This window comes from Gymnoscopelus microlampas (genome assembly GCF_963454915.1).
Source record: "Gymnoscopelus microlampas genome assembly, chromosome: 16".
Classification (NCBI taxonomy): domain Eukaryota; kingdom Metazoa; phylum Chordata; class Actinopteri; order Myctophiformes; family Myctophidae; genus Gymnoscopelus; species Gymnoscopelus microlampas.
In genome coordinates this window covers 7,284,673-7,302,777 of record NC_139953.1, presented here as the reverse complement: position 1 = coordinate 7,302,777, position 18,105 = coordinate 7,284,673, and the positions used below count along the sequence as shown (strand labels likewise).

Genomic DNA, 18,105 nt, shown 5'->3' with positions numbered 1-18,105 from the left:
AAACCTGACATTTGGTATTCTGAACTGTGAATTTTGTGGTATTCTCTGGGTGAAACTCCCAGGGTGGCGTAGTCTGGTATTCTGTTCCGGGCCTAGGTGCCCTGGTCACATAATACTTTGTACAATCCAGTCGATTAAATGCCCCTTAATATAGCAGCAATATCAAATTGCTGCTCTTAGGGCACTTTGTCAATGCTGCTCTCAGAGCAGCTTCAATGATATGTATAAGCCAATGTTAAATTGCTGATTTGTCGATGCTGCTCTCAGAGCAGCTTTAATAATATGCATAGACCAATGTGAAATTGCTGCTCTGGGGGCATGTTGTCAATGCTGCTCTCAGAGCACCTTAAATGATATGCATATACAAATGTTAAATTGCTGCCCTGGGTGCTCATTGTCAATGCTGCTCTCAGAGCAGCTTAAATAATATAGACAGAGCACTTTGTCAATGCTGCTCTCAGAGCAGCTTCAATGATATGTATAGATCAATGTTAAATTGCTGATTTGTCGATGCTGCTCTCAGATCAGCTTTAATAATATGCATAGACCAATGTGAAATTGCTGCTCTGGGGGCATGTTGTCAATGCTGCTCTCAGAGCAGCTTCAATGATATGTATAAGCCAATGTTAAATTGCTGCTCTGGGGGCACTTTGTCAATGCTGCTCTCAGAGCAGCTTAAATGATATGCATAGAGCAATGTTAAATTTCTGCCCTGGGAGCACGTTGTCAATGCTGCTCTCGGAGCAGCTTAAATAATATAGACAGAGCAATATCAAATTGCTGCTCTTGGGGCACTTTGTCAATGCTGCTCTCAGAGCAGCTTCAATGATATGCATAGACCAATGTTAAATTGCTGCTTTGTCTATGCTGCTCTCAGAGCATTTTTAATAATATGCATAGACCAATGTTAAATTGCTGCTCTGGGGGCACGTTGTCAATGCTGATCTCAGGGCACCTTAAATGGTATGCATTAAATTGCTGCTCTGCGGGCACAGCATTGTCTTGTAGCAGAAGTTGCCTTATTAGCTTGCTAGCTATGTTTGAAAATGATTAAATAACATTGCATTTCAAGGCAGAGTGGCACGTGTAAAACAAACAGCTAATTTCTGTGTTGTTATTGCTCTTATTTGTCTTTTTAACTTAGCTGAAATTAGCACCTTGCTAAGTTAGATAGCTAGAAAACCGTAGCTTTGGCTAATCAAAACAATCTTGCTAAGTTAGATAGCTAGAAAACCCTAGCTTAGGCTAATCAAAACAATCAGCACCTTGCTTACTTAGTTAGCTAGCAAATCATAGCTTAATCAAACCTATTAATGTTTAAAAGATTTACCTTATGGGAGCAGGAGTTTATATGCAGTAGGCAGTTAACAGTTGCTGCAGCAGGGTGAAACAAGATGGCTGCCGCTGCACATTTCAAAATTCCTTTGAACCCGCCTCCCACCTCTAACCCCGCCCCCTACCCCACTTGGGGGGGGGGGGGGGGGGGGTCGGGCAGTCCCGAGGACCAATGAAATTGAATGGGCACGGCGACCAATGAAATTGAATGCTGCTCTTAGAACACATTTGGGCCCTTATAAGTCACATCTGCCTTTGGCAAAGTCAGATCAGCTGTTTGTGTCCTGGGCTCCGCGAACAAGAAGGTTGTCTCGAAAGACACCCTTCTTGTTTACGAACGAGAAGAAAAATGTTATCTTGAATTGAATGAACTGACGCGCCCCTGACTGATATAAGGTGGAGGGCGGGCCCTCCTGTCAGAGTCCAGCCAATAGAATTGTCTGGAGTTTATAGGGTAATGCTGCTGTGATCACGCCAGAGGGCGCTCTCCCATAGCGAGACATCTCGCTCATATTATCATAAAACTGGGGTTATGTCCAGTAACCTATAGTTTTGCACCCTGAATGCGCACACACCCACTAATGTTTGTAAACAAGAACCCTGTCTATACTTTACATCCACGGGTCATCATGGCAGCTCATGATGGACATTCTCATCAATATTCAATTTTGCCAAGGACATGCAAAATAATCATTTTACCAAAAACACATTGGCCTAATCAGTACAAACAGTGCTTCCATCGCAAAAGGGCCAAGTTTGAGTAATTGCTTTTTCTCTAGTACATTTACAGTGATAAGTTTCAGGTTAAGGAAGTGAAAAGAGCCTATTTGTTTACCTGTCACACAACTTGGTACCTTTCCAAGGTTATTAGATTTGACACAGTAGGTCGTATAATAATTATGTCAATTAAGTCTAATTGACCGAGGGAGGGGACATGGAGAGAACAAACAAGAACGTTTGCTTGGTGCGACAAGCCTCATTCATCAAGAACAAATATTGTACAAATATTGTAGACATTGTTTACAGAGTGTGCGGAACGTGTGTCTCATATCCTGGATGTGGTCCTTTTCAGGATATCACCGGTTGGAAACCTCATTATGTCCGAAACTGTTACTTTTCGGGATTCAAAAACAGCAAAAGTAGCAGATCTGTGTGACCCTTAAGTGATCAAGTAGGGCATGAATTTATGAAAAAACTCAAAAAGTTAAAATATGGAGATAAGAGGTTTCCGCCCGACAGCAACGATATGCTCTTTCTATGTACCTTTATTAAGTTACTACAAGCTCTTTCTATGTACCTTTATTGACCAGTACTTTGTCATCAACAGATACAGTAGTATACTGTGTTGTAAAAATACAAAGCATACACTGTTACTGTACCATGTTGCCAAAGACAACGCCTTGTGTATCCTCACTTCAAGCTCCTAAGACTCTTCTCTCCTCCATCCATGATATTGATTATCTTCTTAGCTATTATTCAATCGATTACTTTTCCATTTCATATAATAACCGAGAAGAATCCGAGAATCTAATTGATTATTTTATTAAAGGACCAGTTGGAATAACGCGTTCCTTCCACATGCTACGTCCAACCGGGGAAACTCCCCCCTGTCGGGTGATAAGAAGGCGTGTTAGCTCTCATGCATTGACGGAGACATGAGCTCGGCTCTGGGCTCTCCCTAGGCTGGCAGAGGGAGAGTAGTGCCCAAGATCACTTAGGCCATTGGCACGGGGTGGAAAAAATGGGGTTGCAAAATCGTGGGATAAAAATGTCTAAAAGTTGATTTTATTAAAAGCAATTGTTTTTTTTTACTCAATGTTCAGAAAGTTCAGTGTCAAGTGGCCTCAATATATGGCCATGTTACGTCTGTGACGTAACGTGACGTAACGTAAACCTGCGAATGGAGGGAAGAAATGTCACGGATGTGACATTCTTGCGCCCGTTAACATTGCGAACCCAATGTCCAACCGCCGCTACCCGCAATTGTAGGCCTATAGGATAATCGATTCAATTGATTACTTCAATGACAAACTGTGACTGTACGTGTCAGCATATCTCCTGGCATCCCATATAGAAAGGGTCTTATTCGAGGTTTCCACCCAGACATACCCCACACAACACTTTCAGCACAAAAAGAAGACCATTCCAAACCATGTCTATCAGGGTGGCTGTGGTAACAGGCAGTAACAAAGGGATAGGTCTGGCCATAGTCAGAGCCCTCTGTCAGCAGTTCCAAGGACATGTTTATGTCACTGCCAGAGACGGTGGACGGGGCCGGGCGGCAGTCGAGTCTCTGGCCTCAGAGGGACTCAAACCAATGTTTCACCAGCTGGACATCAATGACCCGAACAGCATTGCCGCCGCGGCTAATTACTTCACAAAAAAATACGGCGGCGTGGACGTCCTCGTCAACAACGCCGGGATAGCGTTTAAAGTCGCGGACACCGCTCCGTTCGACGTCCAGGCCGAGGTGACTCTGAAGACCAACTTCTTTGCCACCCGAGACGTGTTGACTCACTTCATGCCTCTCGTCAAACCTGGAGGTCGCGTGGTGAACGTCTCCAGCCTCCAGGGCTCTCTCGCCCTGAATCGGTGTAGCCCCGCCCTCCAGGAGCGCTTCCGCAGCGAGGACCTGGCGGAGGACGAGCTGGTGGGACTGATGCGGCGGTTCGTCGGCCTGACCAAGACGGGCGAGCACGAGGCCGGAGGCTGGCCTCAGACCGCGTATGGAGTGTCTAAGGCCGGGCTAACGGCTCTGTCGGTGGTCCTGGCCCGTCGGCTGTCTAAGGAGAGGCCGGACGACCGGATACTCTTGAACGCCTGTTGTCCGGGCTGGGTGCGAACGGACATGGCCGGTCCTAAAGCTCCAAAGTCACCAGACGAGGGCGCTGTGACTCCGGTCTACCTGGCCCTACTGCCCCCGGGAGCCACACGGCCTCATGGGAAATTTGTCTCTGACAAAAAAGTACAACCATGGTGATAGGATAGAGAGGGATGAGCATGTGTCTGTACACTGTATGAACATGTTTTACCTTTAGCATGGATGAACCGAAATGTTATTCCATTCAAAGAAACGCAATTGGGCTAGACTCTCTAGAGTATAATACATGAAAGAGACTTTTACTGTCTTATGTTATGACGATCCATACATGACAAAAATGCAGCGTTGCAACCACGTGCAATTGTATTTTCTGCTTGGCTTTACCTTTAATAACCTGAAATGTTTTTTGTTTTTTAAAAGGGTAAAAGATTTGTATTAAATATGGAACACTGGCAAAACAATTGAAAACCTTGTTGATCAAAAATAAAAAAAATATATAAAAGAAAAGGTCAGGTCAGAGGTCATATACCCTGTCTGCAGAGCGTGGCGACACCATGCCACCACCATGCCAACACTTGAAACAAGCACAGCAAGTTGGTCAAGTTTGCCACCTCACCAGTCCTGACTTTGAATCAACAAGCAAGACTTTAAAAGACCAGGGACGGTCCCTGAAAAGCATCATTCAGTCACTCTGAACCACCACACTTGAAGAGTTTGAAGAACGTTCCATGGGTTCAACGGAACACCAGCCGAAATCAACATGAATGTTTATGTGTTTGTACTGGTTCTGCTCGGTTGGTGTGGGTTCGCCTTCAGTCAAGGTCTGTTGTTTTTTCCTCATATATATATATATATAATCTTTAATGTGCCATACTGTGCAGGTGCCTGTGTGTGGAGGCTAGGAATATGGCTAAAGTTGTGAGGGCCAAACCACCACAACAATTAGCCTATAGTAGGATTTGAGAATAAACATTTTGAGGACAATTTTCCTGCTCCTCGCAAGATTTGCAAGATCTTTGCAAGATAAATTGTAATTTTATGTTAGGAAAATATTCAGGTTGGTGTTACATTACATTACAGTCACTTAGCAGATGCTTCTATCCAAATCGACTTTCAATAAGAGTTAAAGTTGGGATTGGGTGGTGTGCACCATAAATAGCCGATCTACAATTAAGGCTCACAAGCTCACTACCCAACACACTTGTGAGCAAGTAATTGGCAAGGCAAAACAAAACAAAAAAGCAAAAAGGGTATTCATAAAATTGCATCCTAAAAATGTTGCTGTCCCCAAAAGTATAGTAATCAGTGGTGTAAAGTAACTAAGTTACTAAGGCAAATATTATACTTTTAACTTCACTACAATTATTTGAAAAGTTTAGTTACTAGTTACTTTGTAGATTTTGATTATTAATACAGCCCACTTCAGCCCTATATACATTTTGGCCATTTGAAAATAGCCGATCTGCTACTTTCAAAAGAGTTTTATACATTTGAAACTTGTGAAATGGGACATTCTGCATAATGAGTACTTTTAATATTTGTACTTTTAAGTACATTTTGATACCAATACTGTAAATTTAGAATTCCGGACTTTTACTTGTAAACAGAGTATTTCTACATTGCAGTATTAATACTTTTACTCATGTAAAACCTATTTTCCACCACTGCGTTTCCACAGAGTGTATAGAGAGCGTGCTGGAGAACATTGACTTCACGGGAGACAATGTGACATGGGTTTCGTCTCCTGATGTGGAACACTGTCAGCGGATGTGCACCGAGCATCCGTCCTGCCTGTTCTTCTCCTTCATGCATTACTCCTGCTCCCTGAAGTCCACTGCGTTGGGAAAGCCCAGGAGACAGCTTCCGCTAGTGGGTTCCACCTCTGGCTACTCTCTGAAACCCTGTCGTCTACCGCCGGGTAGGAACATGACAACTAACCAGTGCTACGTTCAGCTTATTGAATTCGTTGCTGTGTCGTGAATTAACATCAAACTTGATCGTACTACAGCGTCGCACAAAATAATCAAAAGCAGATCTGCAAGCTCGAAACACGGCGCGTTTTGAGCTTGTAGATCTGCTACTTTTGCTATATTTGTATTATAGCCTTGAAAGGTAAAGATTTTGGACATTTCCACCCCGACAGAGGCGATATATTTGAAATTACCGCTTTGACTGGACCTGTGTGGTCCTTTAAGACGTGGGTGCAACAGTTATTTGAACTAACCAATTTAATCTATTATTTAAGATAAATATTTTAACAAAATAATCATTAATCATTTCATTTCATCATCAAAATAATCATTTGTCGATATGTGTTTATAATGTGTTTATAGCCATGTGTCACGTGAAGCTTGACCAATCACTTTGTTGACGGGTCTGACCAATCAGAACGTTGACGGGTCTGACCAATCAGAACGTTGACGGGTCTGACCAATCAGAGCGTTGACGGTGAACACGGACAAAGTCAGGTATAGAGCAGGATCCGCTCTATACCTAAAGGTATAGAGCGGCTAGCGCCGCTAAAAATAGGCTGGGGTCAATGTGTGTGGGGTATATGTGTGAAATTGAAAAATGACCAGATATCATAGATGGTGTATACAGTATACCTCTGTAATGGATATGAGCACAGTTCAAAGGGAACCAAATGGACCCATAAGTTTCCATTGTTCCAATTATACAATTATTACAGACCTGCAAGGGTCCATTCGGTTCCTAACTGTCAATTATTTAGCCGAGGACCCCCAGGAACTCATGGACCCCTGGGTGTACCCCCACCACATGTCGAGTGTTTCCCACATGTGGAAATAAAGTGTCTTTCCAACACAATATGCATCCCTTGTCTGTCTGTCTGTCTGTCTGTCTGTCTGTGTGTGTGTGTGTGTGTGTGTGTGTGTGTGTGTGTGTGTGTGTGTGTGTGTGTGTGTGTGTGTGTGTGTGTGTGTCTGTCTGTCTGTCTGTCTGTCTGTCTGTCTGTCTGTCTGTCTGTCTGTCTGTCTGTCTGTCTGTCTGTCTGTCTGTCTGTCTGTCTGTCTGTCTGTCTGTCTGTGTGTGTCAGACGCCTGTCTATCTAAGGTGTATCATGACATGGAGTTCCACGGAACGGACTATCGCACGCTGTTCACAGGGGACTTTGAGGAGTGTCAGAGAATCTGCAACCACGACTCTACCTGCCACTTCTTCACCTTCATCACGGAATCCTTCTCCATCCAGACCATCAGGTGAACAAGGGACATCATGTCAGTTATGAGTTATGAACAAGATTCGAGATTCAAGACGTTTTTATTTGTCATAAGAAAGATTTGATATAAGAAAGAGGCAAAACATGTGAAAATAGCAGATCTACTATAGTATAGCTCATAATAGGCTCTATGCACAGCAGCCATATTGGAAAGAAATTGGGCCTCTTCTTACTTCCTTCACAGGTGTTACCAATGATACTAATGAAGGCTCTGTTCCATTCTGGTCAGGGTGCTGATATTGTGCATGTTGGCTCACTAGAAACACTCCATTTTGGTTCCCAAAAGGCCCCTTATGGTGGGTGTGTAACTCTGAGAGTGTACAAATGGAACCAAATGGACCCGTAAGGGTCCATTTGGGGGTATGGGGGTCCTTGAAAATAAGACAACCACTGTGCTACACTAAATGGAATGCAGCCTTAATTAGTATTATTGGTAACACCTGTGAAGGAAGTAAGGAAGGGGCCCAATTCATTCCCAATATGGCTGCTGTGCATATAGAGCCTATTGCAAGGTGTTGTGAGCTTGTACATTTTTATCTGTGCCTGTGGAACGGAGTAAAACCAAATGTAATACCTCAATTCCTAATTTCCAAGTGCTTGTCAGGGTGGGGGGGGTCCCCAGTTCAAATATGATTATTTTGGGGGGTCGCGGCCTGAAAAGGTTGAGAACCACTGCTCTAAGAGATGTGTCCCATTACTGACATAACTGTTTACACTGTGGTTGTAGATATAAGTGTGTTCTGAAGTACAGCTGGGCAGAACCCAGGACTCCTGTTGTAGAAAACGCCTCCGATCTGGTCTCTGGATTCTCCTACAATCTGCTGCAGACACACACACACCTTGAGACTGGTAGGTACAGAGAGGACTAATAGAAAAAGAGCGGATTTGTACTTATTGTGACATATATGATATTGAGAATGCGTTCCATTTTATTTTCTACTGACCCTTATATCATGAGCTACGTCCCAAAAATATTTAATAGGTATAAAAACCTAGATTTGATATGGTTAAGTGACGCAGAGAGACTTGTATGGATTTTTAAACATAAGATATTAATATTTATAATAATAATAATTAGAAAAAGCATGGGACAAACGGACAAAGAAAACATGTGATGTATATCTATTTTTTGTTTTTGGGAACCTTTTTTTTACTTTTTACAGTTTATGTTTATGTTACCAGGAAATTAATCTGATATTGTTTATTTATATTTTTGATGTCTTATAATCCCGTAAGTGATGGGTTTTATGACAAGACACGAAAATAAAAATGCATGCATTCATTCAGTCATTCATATATGCATTCACATGACTAAACCATGTACGTAGTCACACTGTGTGTGTGTGTGTGTGTGTGTGTGCGTGCGTGCGTGCGTGCGCGCGTGCGTGCGTGACTAAATGACTGATAGTTAATCTTCGTAACGGACAAGAATTTCTGCTTGGATCAGAGTTAAACTGCTATTATCTCTATACCTATACAGTAGATTGACACTAAATGAATTCTGGGACCAAATGACAGACCATATCAGACCAAATAATGTCTATCAAAAACATCTTATGAGATGGATGTGGTCCTTGACATAAAAAAGGTTTTGAATTGCGCTACACAAAGTGGGTATGGGCTTCACTATATAATTAAGCAACTAAAAGGATCGTGTCGGTCAAAATGCATACTTTCACACAGAACGGTGTGTGTGTGTGTGTGTGTGTGTGCGTGTGCGTGTGTGTTGCGTGTGTGTGGTGCGCGTGCGTGCAGCTTGTAAGACTAAGATCCTACAAAACATCAACATTCCAGGACACGACATCGAGACGCTGTCTGCTGTCTCAGCTGAACACTGTCTGAGCCTGTGCTCTGCTCATCCACGCTGCACCTACTTCACTTTCTCCAGGTGTGTATGATGTAGGGCTACCATAGAGAGGGGAGTGGACACATTTCATGTTTACCAGAGCCTTCTAATGGAGAGTTACGTCAATGAGGTGGCAGCAACAGCGCCGGTCACGCGGTTCATGTAAACCAGTGTTAATTTTGTTGACTAAGAAGACTAAAAAACGAAATGACTAAATGACTAAAAGACCAAAAGACCAAAAGACCAAAAGACCAAAAGACTAAAAGATTTTGATATTTAGTCGACTAAGACTAGACTAAGACTAAACAATTTGAGAAGACTAAAATAGGACTGAAATAGGACTGGTGTGTTATTCAAAAGACTACGACTAAAATAGTGACAAATGCTCATAGACTCCGTGTGCATTCTGTGAACTTCCGGTTCAGGCAATTGAAGGCTCTGTAGAAGACTGAAGTGAACAGAGGTGACGCAACTCTCCTTATATGGCTCTGATGTTTATACTATACATTCTACTTCACCTGCTCCAGCTGTGTATGATGCCCCATAGGGAGTGGACTGGACACATTACATGTGTACTCTACATCTCATCATTTATTCCAGGAGTTACCAAACTATTTCCTTGCCATGTGTCGCAGCTTGTGGATTGGCTATTTTTGACTTTTTCTCCTGACATTTTTGACAGCAATGACAATGGCCAAAATAATACAATAATACTATATATATATATATATGTATATATATATATATATATATATATATATATATATATATATATATATATATATATATATATATATATATATATATATATATATATATATATATATATGTAGATATATATATATATATATATATATATATATATATACCCTACCTTACTTCATACTAGTACAGCGTCACACAAAAGCATCGAAAGTAGCAGATCTACCGGCTCGAAACGCGGCGTGAAACGACGTGCTTTGAGCTTGTAGATCTGCTACTTTTGCTACTTTTGAATTTGAATCCTGTAAAGTAACAGTTTTGGACGTGTGAGGTTTCCACCCCGACAGAGACGATATATATGACTTTAGTTCTACTTGTTTGTCGTGTTTACTCATACAGTGAACACCTCCATTGCTACCTGAAGAACAATGGTTACAAAATGGAGACGGATGCTTATCAAGGAGCCATCTCTGGAATACCTGCACGCTTCTGTCAACCTGACGACGGTATGGACTCTGCTGTACACTGGGTAACTGTACTGTACCCCCAGGGGGCGTCCCCAAATTATTAGCTTAATGTGCAACATTGCCTAAGTTTCAAATATTGCTTCAGAAAGAGCCAAACGTTGTGAAAATAGCCGATCTACAAGCTCACAACGCCTCGCAGAGCGAGGCGTTGTGAGCTTGTAGATCGGCTATTTTTAGAATATTATCTTTGGAACCGAGTCTACTCTAACTAACTAAATGCAAATGCTTACAATTCCAAGTGCTTGTCAGGGTGGGGGTTCACAGTTCAAATATGATTATTTTGGGGGGTCATGGCCTGGAAGGGTTGGGAACCCTTTCTCTGCTGTACACAGGAGAAAAGGGCTCTCAGAGTTATGTTTTTTTGTATTTTTTTTACAAGGGTTACATAACACTGAGCACACGTCTTCAAAACCCTTCACGTGTTTAGAACAACAGCAGTCTGCAGTACGTGGACAAAACTACGAATTATATTTGATATTGCTCAAAAACACAAAATGCATTCAATGAATGCCACTTTCAATTCTAGTCTCCCTCAAACTGAACCAACAGCCAAACTGAATGTAGGTACAGTTCACTCTGTAAATGTTTACAGAGTGGCGTCCGCTCATGCACAGGACAACTAAGCAGAGCAATTAACTCATTATTTTATGATTGTTTAACAATCACGCTTCACGGCATGTTGATAGTACGACAGTATACTCTATACTCTTTTAAAAATGTGTTGGCTTGGAGATCAGTTCTTCTCGGCAACCAACATATAATATAATAATACAACAAGCAATTTATATAGAGCTTTTCTAGATACTTTGTTGCTTTACAAAACAAATAAAAACAACTTTATTAAGAAAATAACACTGTCGTATGATGTACTGTATAAATAAAGCTTAGGCTTAATTGTTTTGTCAAGATGCACGTGGCTACAGAGAATAATTGGAGACAACTAAGCAGGGCAATTAACTAATTATTTTATGATTGTTTAGCAATCATGTTTCACGGCAGTCTCGCCCATGTTGATATTACTGTATGTTCTCCCTTCTGAGGGAAGGTTTTACTCGAATCCTTCACATGCAGCCTTTGCAGGGTAATGTTACATTTTGTGCGACAGAGTTTGTTTTTTCTTTGTATTCTAGTGAAAAAAAGTATGCTTTCTACTGTAGCTCTTCTAATACAACATGAAAAACTGCACCAAAAACAAAAACAGGCATTCAATCAAACAAATCGTCTCTGTTGGGTGGAAACCTCAATATGTCCAAAACTGTTACTTTTCAGGATTCAAATAAGAAAGTAGCTGATTGAACACCTTTTGATGCTTTTGTGTGATGCTGTAATAGTATGTTCAGGGCATTCATTTACGAAAAAACACAAAAAGTTAAAATATGGAGATAAGAGGATTCTGCCCGACAGCAACAACAACGAAATGAGATAAGAATGAAAACAGAGGTCAATAAAATAAAGCTGCAGCACAACACGGTGCTGTGATGAGGCTGTGAATAGCATACTGTACATACCTCTGTACAATAGATTCTGGACATGTGTCAATACAATCTGTGCCTTTAGTCCCAGGTTTTCAAAAGGGTTGACATACCCGTTTTCCTGTTCCGGTTCATTTTCCCATATAGCTTTGTTTGATTGGCTCGGGTTTCCATTTCAAATAAAACCCATGCTGCCGAGATGGAAACATGAACTGGAACAGGGAATCTTCTAAAAAAGACTACTGTACAAAGAGGATTTCTAAAAAAGTACTGCTTGCCAAAAAGGTGTGAAATGCAGACTTAAAAAGAAAAGAATTCCAAGGCACTCCGTCTCATGTGAAAAAATGTGTAGATTTATTAAGAGCAAGGCAATTGAATGTGACCAACGCGTTTCGACCTAAAAGGTCTTCGTCAGGGTCTATCTGGCATTCTGACTAATCAGTCACTTAAATACAGCCGTGGATGAGGTGTCAATCAATCATGTTAATGCGTTATTACGTCATTAGTATATTCAAATGACATTTCAAATGAGCACAATTGCCCCAATATATGAAAAAATAAAAAAAATAAAAAAATAAAAATAAATACCAACACCCAAAGTGACAGACACCAAAATAATCTATAAAATAACATACTGGGAAAACAGAGTAATTATAAACACAGTGTATTCAATGTTTACACTGTGAACCCAAACATGATCGGTAAACGGACGTGACGATCCAAAAAGTTTCTCTTTGGAGCAACCTTTTGAGTCTGTCGCCTCCTCTACTGTCAGTGGGGATGACTTCAATAGCTGTTGCTTTTAGAGAGGAGGGGCTGCCATGGCCTTTTTCATGGTAATGCACAGCCATCACATAATTGGGATTGTTTGTGCGAATTGCTGTTTTATGTTCTCCCAATCTATCTTTGAATTTTCGTTTTGTTCTCCCCACATAGAAGCACCCACAAGGACATTCCAGACGATAAACAACAAAAGAGGTGTTACAATTTGCAAAGTGGTTAATTTTGTAAATGTGATTCGTAAACACATCAATGAATCTATTTGTTTTAGGAATATCTTTCCACTCAAACAGAGAGCGTCTCCTTCCCAAACCCCAATGGTTCTAATCAGCCCCCCGCCCACAGGAGTGGCCCAATTCACTCACAACTTGCTACAAAAATCGCTCATGAAAAACTATATAATCTCCTACATTCCATTTTCCACCTTCACATCTGTCTCCTTCTCTAATAATCAAAAAGTGCTATATATTTCATCTCGCACTTTACTTCCGGATGGTTCGTTTTGCACCTTTTTTTGCCACATCGGTCACGGGAAAGAAATAAGCGCTGCCGTGGTCTATGGAAACGAGCCCAAAAGTGCACCCAAATAAGCCCAAAATCGCTTATACAAACAGTCAGACCTGGCAACGCAGCCTACGCCAATCATGTGTGAGAGATCTACAAGCTATGGGGCAGTGACGCCACCGTATCTTAGCAACAACGACAGCGCTCACTCTCATTGGTCGTGTCATGCCAGGAGAAGTCTCCAGACAATGGCATCGCAGAGAGCTTGCTGTAGCCATCACATTCAGTCGCAGCAACGACGGACAGGGAGCTGTGATAGTGGCATGTAGCTAACGCTAACGTGGTTGTCATGCCTGCAGCGGCTGTTTAATCACTTTGTCAACAATGCACGTTCGTGTGGTGAATGTCAATATTGCTGCTCAGTTAGTCCATTGTAGATGGTGTATGTTTGTGTGTGTCTTCTGGAGAACTATGTAGCTCCACAGCAACTACAGTAACTAACGTAATGGCAGGACCGCCCCGTGCAACGCATGTTAGGCTGCATTATGGTCATGTAGTAATTTCAGATAATTTCGCTCCAATTAGAGCAGTGCTTATCAACCCTTTCAGGCCGCCCGAAACGAAACTGTGCACACACACTCCCTGGATGCCAATTCAGAACCTCTGCCCTATTTCTTTCACATGGCCCTGTTACAGTGCCACCAGGAGGCCGCTTTTTGCTAAACACCTTTTCTCACAGTACTCCTACATATTTTGCCCAAACATCACGCAAATCGGTACACAGTATCTCCACAGTCATTAAAAAAAAAGCCCTTTCAGATTTTTCATATTCCATCCTGATTGGCTAAAATGGCTTCCAAAGTCTGCAGGACTGCTCCGTTTGTACCAAAATGCCTCACATTATGAACACAGCATGCACTTTCCGTGCAACTTTGCACCCACATTCCCACTATGCCGAGGAAGAAATTCCACTTGAGATTTCTCTAATCAGCCTCATGGTGGCGCTATAACAGCCCGATGTGGAGAGTCAGTGAGAGCTGGATAAACGAGGTAAAATGTGTCAAAAGGAGTCTGTACGGCTGTCGATAAATGAACACATGACGTCGGTGGGAGAGGAGATATTGTGTCTTTTGGACAAACAGCAGCGTGATGCTGATGTTTGTTGTGTGAAGCAGCCTAATGTCAGAGTGTTTGTGTTGGAGCGTCTCAGTGCGGCTGCAGAGTTCATGTGCAACCTCTTCCAGAGAGAGACAGAGACACTAGAAACTCTGCTGGAGAAAAAAAAAACACTGCTGGGCATTGACTTTCATATGGACATTGATCTACACACTGCAGGTATATCTGCTACACACACAACATCAAACTACACACTACAGGTATGATGCAGCGTTTGCATTCCAGCCTGCATGCCAGCGTAGTTCCCATATGGTTTCAAGGTGGGCTAAACCATATGGACCCCATGTCAGCAATGTCAGCGGCATCCACTTCAGTCCCAACTGCGATGCCCATGCAGGCTATAAGTAGCTTCTACCTGGCCCTTAGGTGGGCCCCAACTAGCCATGTTTATGTGGGACCAAGGCGGGTCCTAACTGGGTTTGCCCATGCAGGCTTTAACTGGGTTCTACCTGGGCCCTAGGTGTACCCTAACCAACCAGAGTGCAGTGCCCATCGCTCCAATTGTTGTGACGTCAGGGCTCTCAATACTGCACATTGGTGGAGGAGGAGGGGCCGCAGGGCGACCGCACACATCGCTGAACCAATGGTAGCCCACGGATGTTTCCTCTGGGGATTTACAATCTGCCCCTCTATGCCACATATCATCCGCACTACAGGGTCTTCACTGACCGAGCCACGGCCCCACTGGCCCTCAGGACGTTACGCCACTTACATGAGCTGCCAAGTGGCCGCGGGCGCTACGTGGGCGTGGCCACGGGCTAAAAGCTAGAAGCTCGCCCCCGCGTAGCGGGGGCGAGCTTCTAGTTAGTACAATGTGTACAGTGACCACAGGGAAAGTTGCCGATTGTTTTTTGAAGCCAAGAGGTTTTTGGTGGCAAATGGCTACGCATTAGTCTGTTTTAAAGGGTGGGTGCCCTCCTGGAGACAAAAGTAGGTAGTGCAGGGAAAATCTTTTTCATAGCTGGGTCGCTATGTAGCAAACCCCAGTTGCTTTTAATAATGCCTCGAATCTGGGCTGACTGTTTACTGAATGTGGAAATAAAAAATGCATTGCTTTTGTATCGACGTTTCTGTTTGTTACACAGGAGACTACTGTACATCAGACTCCTGAACAAGGTGTAAACACCGCCTTCTATTTAAGGCATGAACATGATGAGGTGGTTTTTAACCATGTGAAGGCTTTTTTTTTTACTGTCCATGCTCAAACTGGTCTTTGAAACGGCACCTTAAGCCTTAAGGAACATTGCACCTACTGCTACTTTTTTTAAAACGCATATGATGCTAATGTTTCTTTTTTAAAAACATAATTGTGCACACCTGTATATGATGCTAACTTTCTAAACGTCATTTCAGTTTCTTAGATTTTTTTTTATGGTGTGATGATAATTTTTTATGCAATTGCCTATTGTAGCACTTTGAGATTTACACAAATGTAAAGTGCATTATAATTAAAATCCATTATCATTATTATTGTCATCATCTTGTTTTCAGTATACTGTTTGTAGGCTATATATCTCTATTTGTCCTACCAGTTTTCTAGCAAGTTTCCCTTTGCTCTCACTAAACCTCTGTCCTCTCTCTTCTCATTGAATACTGCAAAAGATGATGGAGCATATCTGTAAAATAGACGGGGCCGAAAATGGAAAATTCTGTAACCATGTAGGCATTTTTGAGTAAAAGTTGGCATCCAGCATTTTTTCAAAGTTCAATGTGTCCCCAATAAGAATCCACCGGATGCCAGTGAAATAAGGGTCCCAGTTTTTTTTATTCCTCCGCCAAAGAAGATAAGGTTTCACCACCACTTGTTTGTCTGAGCGTCTGTTTGTAAGCAGGATTACGGAAAAACTACTGCGCCAACTTTTATGAAACTTGGTGGAAGGGTGTAGCATGGGCTGATGATGAACCAAATTAACTTCCCATGCCCCTCGGCCATAAGGGGGCGGGGCAATGGGCGTGGTCAATCGCAAAAAGACACCCAACTCCCAAATGGCTTCACATAATGCCACAAAACTTTGTAGCAGGGATGGTCATCGCCTAAGAAGGAACGGATGCACTTTACACATCCACTGGCTAAAAGAGGGCACGGCAACCTAACGGAGCCCAGCACAGCCCACCAGAGCCCATTATAGCCCACCAGAGCCCAGCAGTCCGGCACATTCCAACACACAAAGTCCAGCCCACTGGGAGAATAGCCTAGGGCATGGGGGTAGTTAAATGACTGTAATAGGCTATACAGGGCTGGGTCCAGCTGGAATAGGCTAGACTAGAATGTTCTAGGCCTTACTACACTCTAATAGGCTCTATTAGGCTGTACTAGGCTCTTGTCAGCCCTGTAGCCCCTTTGCACTTGAGATTAACCACTGTGTCCACGGGCAATAGTTTTACATGGGTTTGTGTCCACCGGCAATAGTTTTACATGAACATTTCTAGGCTATTAGAGTCTAGTAAGGCCTAGATCATTCTAGTCTAGCCTATTCCAGCTGGACCCAGCACTGTATAGCCTATTACAGTCATTTAACTACGCCCATACCCTAAGCTATTCTCCCAGTGGGCTGGACTTTGTGTGCTGGAATGTGCCGGACTGCTTAGCTCTGGTGGGCTATAATGGGCTCTGGTGGGCTGTGCTGGGCTCTGTTAGGTTGTACGGGGCAGTACTATACTATAGCCTAAACATTTTCATGTAAAACTATTGCCGGTGGACACAAACCCATGTAAAACTATTGCCCGTGGACACAGTGGTTAATCTCAAGTGCAAAGGGGCTAAAGGGCTGACAAGAGCCTAGTACAGCCTAATATAGCCTATTAGAGTCTAGTAAGACCTAGAACATTCTAGTCTAGCCTATTCCAGCTGGACACAGCCCTGTATAGCCTATTACAGTCATTTAACTACCCCCATACCCTAGGCTATTCTCCCAGTGGGCTGGACTTTGTGTGCTGGAATGTGCCGGACTGCTGGGCTCTGGTGGGCTCTGCTGGGCTCTGTTAGGTTGTACGGGGCAGTACTATACTATAGCCTAAACATTTTCATGTAAAACTATTGCCGGTGGACACAAACCCATGTAAAACTATTGCCCGTGGATACAGTGGTTAATCTCAAGTGCAAAGGGGCTACAGGGCTGACAAGAGCCTAGTACAGCCTAATAGAGCCTATTAGAGTCTAGTAAGGCCATTAAGTAAGTGGACATTAAAACATAGACTTAGATTCGAGAGCTAAACTTTTAGGACTAAAAGAGAAAAACAAATTGTAATTCCTTACCAAATTCTTGCATAATTTATGCTAATAAGGAAAGGTAGCATGATTGCACCATGGTAATAGATGGATTTCTGGACATCATAAACATGGAATTAAACTCTTAGATTACCTTTATAAATTAATTAAAAGCTAAATTATAGCCTTTTCCCAGTTTTTGGCAATTAAGTTGCTCATTATGCAAATTTCTCGATATTTATGCCTAAACCGAGACTTTTACAGCTTGGCATCCGGCAGAAATGGATTCAGCGCCTAAAAATCATATAGAAACAACTCACTTAGTACTTTTACTCAAAAATGCCTACCACATCGTTTTCCAGGGGGAATTTTCCATTTTCGGCCCTGTCTAAAACCTGCAAACCTGGGATGTGACAAAATACAACACGTTGTGATTCTTCCTCTTCCAGGCTGGGTGAGGCAGGTCCATGAAGGGGTCCATTTCAGAGGTTCTGAC

General features: G+C 42.5%; 2 protein-coding genes across 3 annotated transcripts in view; both read left to right on the top strand.

Moving 5' to 3' along the window:
* Nucleotides 1-3,359: 3,359 nt before the first annotated feature.
* Nucleotides 3,360-4,315, top strand: LOC311063387 (carbonyl reductase [NADPH] 1-like; the record flags this gene model as incomplete). Its single annotated transcript, XM_084082805.1, has 1 exon — nucleotides 3,360-4,315. Exon 1 carries the CDS (start codon nucleotides 3,488-3,490, stop codon nucleotides 4,313-4,315), a length of 828 nt encoding a protein of 275 aa, XP_083938931.1. The 5' UTR covers nucleotides 3,360-3,487.
* A 530-nt stretch (nucleotides 4,316-4,845) lies between these two features.
* Nucleotides 4,846-18,105, top strand: part of LOC311063262 (plasma kallikrein-like) — a 15,952-nt gene continuing 2,692 nt past the window's right edge. For both annotated transcript variants that reach the window (XM_084082572.1, XM_084082571.1), the window contains exons 1-7: nucleotides 4,846-4,977; nucleotides 5,835-6,074; nucleotides 7,212-7,374; nucleotides 8,122-8,243; nucleotides 9,150-9,282; nucleotides 10,342-10,448; nucleotides 18,059-18,105. The exon at nucleotides 18,059-18,105 is cut by the window's right edge and continues 113 nt beyond it. In XM_084082572.1, the coding sequence (XP_083938698.1) occupies nucleotides 4,917-4,977; nucleotides 5,835-6,074; nucleotides 7,212-7,374; nucleotides 8,122-8,243; nucleotides 9,150-9,282; nucleotides 10,342-10,448; nucleotides 18,059-18,105 (873 nt within the window). In that variant the 5' untranslated portion in view covers nucleotides 4,846-4,916. The remainder of the gene's footprint in view (nucleotides 4,978-5,834; nucleotides 6,075-7,211; nucleotides 7,375-8,121; nucleotides 8,244-9,149; nucleotides 9,283-10,341; nucleotides 10,449-18,058) is intronic.